At 44.7% G+C, this 7,500-nt stretch overlaps 1 protein-coding gene across 2 annotated transcripts in view; it reads right to left on the reverse strand.

Moving 5' to 3' along the window:
• cdo1 (cysteine dioxygenase, type I) overlaps positions 1-602 on the reverse strand; it is a 15,763-nt gene extending 15,161 nt beyond the window's left edge. For both annotated transcript variants that reach the window (XM_081349725.1, XM_081349724.1), the window contains exon 1: positions 422-602. In XM_081349725.1, the coding sequence (XP_081205851.1) occupies positions 422-591 (170 nt within the window). In that variant the 5' untranslated portion in view covers positions 592-602. The remainder of the gene's footprint in view (positions 1-421) is intronic.
• Positions 603-7,500: the final 6,898 nt, after the last annotated feature.

Genomic DNA, 7,500 nt, shown 5'->3' on the forward strand with positions numbered 1-7,500 from the left:
ATTTGTGGGATAATTGGTGTAAAAGTCGACTAATTAAAGTCTAATTCTCTGTTTGTGTTTACATCTGATGCTTAGAGGCAGACTGAGAAGTTTACAGCATAAAATTAACATTTTATCTTTATGTTAATTTCATTGGCACTTTTCAGTTGTGTTTTCAATGTGAAGCTGCTTTGATACAATCTGTATTGTAAAAAGCGGTATATAAATAAAGGTGACTTGACTTGACTTTAATATATATATATATATATATATATATATATATATATATATATAGATATATATATAAACCTGTTGATTGTACGCCTAAATGCGTAATATTAGCAGAGTATAGCAAAATAACTGCCTAAACATTATTTAGTAATAAATGACAAGTAATATCGTTAATAATAATAATAATAATAATAATAATAATAATAATTACCTGTACTGATCAAATTTGGCGAATTTCATCCAATCCTGAGGGTTACTTTCATACGCTTCCATGATGCTCTGCACTTCCTCCACATTAACAGAGTCATTTTCAAAAATCTTGTGCAGAGTTTTAATCAGATCGTCCAGAGTTTCTGGCTTGATTACTTCAGTCTGCTCCATCTTAGCGGTTCTTCTGCGGCGCGAGTCTCACGGAGGAGTTTTTATATCGAGGTTTAATGGACTGAACCACTGCGAGAGAGAGGGGGTCCGCGGGTCTAAACTACAGTTTTACTGAACTACTCGTGTGTAAACATGCACTCTCGGCCATGAAGGAGATGCAAATACACCATCACTACTTTAACAAACCAACATATGAGAGCAAATAAATATATTTTTGTTTCTTTGTCGATCTTTACCAATGTCCCACCCCTTTTACAGTTTGGATCGACACGCTTTTTTATTCAGTAAGCTGAACTTTCTTCAAATTATGTTACAGTAACTTCATATTTACCGGTAGTTATATCTCTAAATTGGAACCTTCACACATACAGTAAAAAATAAAAGTGTCATAGCAGTGAATCTTTTTTTTTTGATGGGAAAAGGGTAGATTTGTCCACGTACCAATATTGTGCAGAAATAATAATGCTGATTCTTTAGAGATGTTCTAGAGTCTTTAATAGAAAGAAAAACCAGCAGATGAACTGACGGAAAATAAGAAGGAGAGAATATTTAATTATTTGTTTGTTTTAAAACTACAGAATGCTATTCTGCTTTGTAAAGTTTTCTCGTGTCCTAGATTGTTTTCATATATTTGTGTGATCTTGCGCCATCATGTGGCCGATCATGAGCAATCAGGTTTATTCACAGTAGTTTAGGTGGACTTAAGGGCCCTGGGCTTGAGTTTGTTCAGGCCCTACTTACGCTACAAACATCACTATGGAGTAGCACAAATTACATCAAAATTAAAATATGCTCTGAGGTTCCTAGAACAAATAATATGCAATATGCCTATAGTCAAAGTTTAGTAGTAGGCTAATATTAAATAGTCATTATAACGCAATGTATAATACAATATAATGCAGGGTGTGCTCTCTCAGTTGAGAGAAGATTAAAACTTAGGGTTGGGTACCGAAACCCGGTTCCAATAGGGAACCGGTTCCGACGTAAACGCATCGAGACCGAATAAGAACGAAACTTTCGGTGCCTGACGTTTTTTACCGCCCCCTATAAAACATCTCGCGGCACGAATGATCCAATAATAAAACATCTCCAGTAAACCAGCAGAGCATTCATTTAGTTCGTTTGTTAAATAAGAGACGATATAGCGCTGAAATGTGTTTTTTAAATCAAGTGATCAAAGTGCTCGTTGCCGCTGCGATCAGTGGCGCGGAGACAGTGTTTTCTCTTGTGGCTCGCGCACACCGCACTGTCACTCGGACGCGCGCTTCAATACGTTGCGGAGATCGATCTATTTATGAGGCGCCGTCTATATGAGTATGTGCGCGGAGAGTTTGTGTGTGTGTGTGTGTGTGTGTGTGTGTGTGTGTGTGTGTGTGTGTGTGTGTGTGTGTGTGCTCGCGTCTCAGATGAGTATGTGCGCGGAGAGTTTGTGTGTGTGTGTGTGTGTGTGTGTGCTCGCGTCTCAGATGAGTATGTGCGCGGAGAGTTTGTGTGTGTGTGTGTGTGTGTGTGTGCTCGCGTCTCAGATGAGTATGTGTGCGGAGAGTTTGTGTGTGTGTGTGTGTGTGTGTGTGTGTGTGTGTGTGTGTGTGTGTGTGTGTGCTCGCGTCTCAGATGAGTATGTGCGCGGAGAGTTTGTGTGTGTGTGTGTGTGTGTGTGTGTGTGTGTGTGTGTGTGCTCGCGTCTCAGATGAGTATGTGCGCGGAGAGTTTGTGTGTGTGTGTGTGTGTGTGTGTGTGTGTGTGCTCGCGTCTCAGATGAGTATGTGTGCGGAGAGTTTGTGTGTGTGTGTGTGTGTGTGTGTGCTCGCGTCTCAGATGAGTATGTGTGCGGAGAGTTTGTGTGTGTGTGTGTGTGTGTGTGTGTGTGTGTGTGTGTGCTCGCGTCTCAGATGAGTATGTGTGCGGAGAGTTTGTGTGTGTGTGTGTGTGTGTGTGTGTGTGTGTGTGTGTGTGTGTGTGTGCTCGCGTCTCAGATGAGTATGTGTGCGGAGAGTTTGTGTGTGTGTGTGTGTGTGTGTGTGTGTGTGTGTGCTCGCGTCTCAGATGAGTATGTGTGCGGAGAGTTTGTGTGTGTGTGTGTGTGTGTGTGTGTGTGTGTGTGCGCTCGCGTCTCAGATGAGTATGTGCGCGGAGAGTTTGTGTGTGTGTGTGCTCGCGTCTCAGATGAGTATGTGTGCGGAGAGTTTGTGTGTGTGTGTGTGTGTGTGTGTGTGTGTGTGTGTGCTCGCGTCTCAGATGAGTATGTGTGCGGAGAGTTTGTGTGTGTGTGTGTGTGTGTGTGTGCTCGCGTCTCAGATGAGTATGTGTGCGGAGAGTTTGTGTGTGTGTGTGTGTGTGTGTGTGTGTGTGTGCTCGCGTCTCAGATGAGTATGTGTGCGGAGAGTTTGTGTGTGTGTGTGTGTGTGTGTGTGTGTGTGTGTGTGTGTGTGTGTGCTCGCGTCTCAGATGAGTATGTGCGCGGAGAGTTTGTGTGTGTGTGTGTGTGTGTGTGTGCTCGCGTCTCAGATGAGTATGTGTGCGGAGAGTTTGTGTGTGTGTGTGTGTGTGTGTGTGTGTGTGTGTGTGTGTGTGTGTGTGTGTGTTTGCTCGCGTCTCAGATGAGTATGTGTGCGGAGAGTTTGTGTGTGTGTGTGTGTGCTCGCGTCTCAGATGAGTATGTGCGCGGAGAGTTTGTGTGTGTGTGTGTGTGTGTGTGTGTGTGTGTGTGTGTGCTCGCGTCTCAGATGAGTATGTGTGCGGAGAGTTTGTGTGTGTGTGTGTGTGTGTGCTCGCGTCTCAGATGAGTATGTGCGCGGAGAGTTTGTGTGTGTGTGTGTGTGTGTGCTCGCGTCTCAGATGAGTATGTGTGCGGAGAGTTTGTGTGTGTGTGTGTGTGTGTGTGTGTGTGTGTGTGTGTGTGTGCTCGCGTCTCAGATGAGTATGTGTGCGGAGAGTTTGTGTGTGTGTGTGTGTGTGTGTGTGTGTGTGTGCTCGCGTCTCAGATGAGTATGTGCGCGGAGAGTTTGTGTGTGTGTGTGTGTGTGTGTGTGTGTGTGCTCGCGTCTCAGATGAGTATGTGTGCGGAGAGTTTGTGTGTGTGTGTGTGTGTGTGTGTGTGTGCTCGCGTCTCACACTCTCACACACACACACACACACACACACACACACACACACACACACACACACACACACACACACTCACTCACACTCTCTCACACACACACACACACACACACACACACACACACACACACACACACACACACACACACACACACACACACACTCACTCACACTCTCTCACACACACACACACACACACACACACACACACACACACACACACACACACACACACACACACACACACACACACACACACACTCACTCACACTCTCTCACACACACACACACACACACACACACACACACACACACACACACACACACACACAGAGGGATTATTTTTTGATAAAGTGTGTGCGGTTTAGTTTCTTAGTTTAGTTCTTCTTCTAGTTTTCTTAAGTACCGTTTCAAGAACCGTGTAAGCACCGGAACCGTTTGAAAAATACCGAGTAGGTACTGGTATCGGATAAAACCCAACCAATACCCAACCCTATTAAAACTAATAATAAAGCCAAATAAATTTATTGTCATAGCTATCGGCCCTCTTATGTCAGATTCTTAAATTTAGTCAACAAATTCAATCAGAATGCAAAGACACGGTGTATGACTATTATGACCAAATAAAAGGAAGTCGGTATCAATAAAATCCATTTTTGGATTGACACTGTTTAGACATGGCATGTATGGATTTAAACAGCAAATTATAATTGCATAAATTATGTTAAGAGATTAATGTTTAAAAAGTAAAAAAATTAATGTGGAAATATGAAATGATTGAAAAAAATGAAATAAGTACTTTTTAACTATGATGCTAACACCGCCAGTAGGTGTCGGCAAATCTCCATCTTAATGAGGGAGTTGAGTCCTTTATTGAACCGATTCGCTCAAAAACCCTAATTCGTTTAACCTTGCAAACGACTGTATTTATGAATGGGTAGCCTATCACTTACTCCTCTGATTCTGTCAAAAGCAGAATTAGTAAGTAACTTTATTGAACTTTTGTATAAATGTCACAATTGCCACAAATTGCAAAAGCCTAATTGAAGTAAAAGTAGCCGATCGCAATGGAGCAGATGCGGATCAACACGCGTGTTATTCTTTGTGAAATAAAGATAGATATCAGATTGCGCCGTCTGATTATGGCCTGGAAGCTCTCAGGCGGAGGATATTAAGGCCCGGGTATTTTATTCCGTCTTTCAAACTACTCGTGAGCGCGGAAAGACGCATTCGGCGCTCAAGTCTCTACTCTGGGCTGATTATAGCCCTCGCTCACACATGGCCAGACAGTGGAAACACGGCTAATCATTTCTGGATATCTGGCAAGTCTAGCCCAGTCTAGCCCAGTCAAACCCAGTCAAACCCAGTCTAGCCCAGTCTAGCCCAGTCAAACCCAGTCTAGCCCAGTCTAGGGTTTGTACTCTGATAGTGTGATGTGGAGCGCCCTCTGGTGGCTCTCATGATAGTGTGATGTGGAGCGCCCTCTGGTGGCTCTCATGATAGTGTGATGTGGAGCGCCCTCTGGTGGCTCTCATGATAGTGTGATGTGGAGCGCCCTCTGGTGGCTCTCATGATAGTGTGATGTGGAGCGCCCTCTGGTGGCTCTCATGATAGTGTGATGTGGAGCGCCCTCTGGTGGCTCTCATGATAGTGTGATGTGGAGCGCCCTCTGGTGGCTCTCATGATAGTGTGATGTGGAGCGCCCTCTGGTGGCTCTCATGATAGTGTGATGTGGAGCGCCCTCTGGTGGCTCTCATGATAGTGTGATGTGGAGCGCCCTCTGGTGGCTCTCATGATAGTGTGATGTGGAGCGCCCTCTGGTGGCTCTCATGATAGTGTGATGTGGAGCGCCCTCTGGTGGCTCTCATGATAGTGTGATGTGGAGCGCCCTCTGGTGGCTCTCATGATAGTGTGATGTGGAGCGCCCTCTGGTGGCTCTCATGATAGTGTGATGTGGAGCGCCCTCTGGTGGCTCTCATGATAGTGTGATGTGGAGCGCCCTCTGGTGGCTCTCATGATAGTGTGATGTGGAGCGCCCTCTGGTGGCTCTCATGATAGTGTGATGTGGAGCGCCCTCTGGTGGCTCTCATGATAGTGTGATGTGGAGCGCCCTCTGGTGGCTCTCATGATAGTGTGATGTGGAGCGCCCTCTGGTGGCTCTCATGATAGTGTGATGTGGAGCGCCCTCTGGTGGCTCTCATGATAGTGTGATGTGGAGCGCCCTCTGGTGGCTCTCATGATAGTGTGATGTGGAGCGCCCTCTGGTGGCTCTCATGATAGTGTGATGTGGAGCGCCCTCTGGTGGCTCTCATGATAGTGTGATGTGGAGCGCCCTCTGGTGGCTCTCATGATAGTGTGATGTGGAGCGCCCTCTGGTGGCTCTCATGATAGTGTGATGTGGAGCGCCCTCTGGTGGCTCTCATGATAGTGTGATGTGGAGCGCCCTCTGGTGGCTCTCATGATAGTGTGATGTGGAGCGCCCTCTGGTGGCTCTCATGATAGTGTGATGTGGAGCGCCCTCTGGTGGCTCTCATGATAGTGTGATGTGGAGCGCCCTCTGGTGGCTCTCATGATAGTGTGATGTGGAGCGCCCTCTGGTGGCTCTCATGATAGTGTGATGTGGAGCGCCCTCTGGTGGCTCTCATGATAGTGTGATGTGGAGCGCCCTCTGGTGGCTCTCATGATAGTGTGATGTGGAGCGCCCTCTGGTGGCTCTCATGATAGTGTGATGTGGAGCGCCCTCTGGTGGCTCTCATGATAGTGTGATGTGGAGCGCCCTCTGGTGGCTCTCATGATAGTGTGATGTGGAGCGCCCTCTGGTGGCTCTCATGATAGTGTGATGTGGAGCGCCCTCTGGTGGCTCTCATGATAGTGTGATGTGGAGCGCCCTCTGGTGGCTCTCACTCCAGCTGCTGACCGACAACTACAGATCATCGAAACTGCACTTTTACAAACATTAGGGTTGTTATCACAACTCAAAACAAGTGTTTCATCTATATAAATGTTTCATTCACATCCACTTTGTTGTGTGTCAGGTAATTTGTGTTTGTCATTATTTTGTCATTTGTTAAAAGTTAATAAAAAAAAATCAAGTCATCTTCATTTATATTTAACAATATAGATTGTTTTAAATAACTGCCTTTCATAATGCCACTACTATCAAACTTTTCATTTGCATCTCTTTTCGTTCAGTTTAATACATTTGTCTATTATTTAATGCAACTAAACTTCACATTATGGTGACAAAATGTCCCTAATAAGATGCAATATCTGAAATCTTTGTCCTTATGGGGACATTCTTCTTAAAATGTCGCCAAAAGCCAAAGTCTAGAGTTATTTCTTTATTATTTTACTGGGAAGGGGCTTCCATAGAAGATGCAAATAAATCCCATAAATAAATATACAAAATACTTTTAAAATCAAATCAAAATCAAATCAGTTTTATTGTCACTGAACCACAGATGCATCATCATGCGAAGTTCCTGCAGTTCCTCGTGTCTCCTACAGCAACACACAACACACATGCAGTTACACACAACACACAACACACAGTTACACAGGCTGTGTATGATTAGAGTGCTGATGAAGAGCTGAATGATCCCGAACAGCTATTTTGTATCTTGTATCTTTCTATATTTTAGTTATATTAATTATATGTAATTTATAATTATATTTATTTTAAATAGATGTTTATCCGTAAAACTGAATCCGCTGTTTTCCACAGGATCAGATTTTCATGACTTTTATTTTGACAGTGTCGCCGCGTCACTGAAGCGTCTCCCTGTACCGGAAGTCACTGTGATG

Source organism: Scardinius erythrophthalmus (genome assembly GCF_964197995.2).
Source record: "Scardinius erythrophthalmus genome assembly, chromosome: 20".
NCBI lineage: Eukaryota > Metazoa > Chordata > Actinopteri > Cypriniformes > Leuciscidae > Scardinius > Scardinius erythrophthalmus.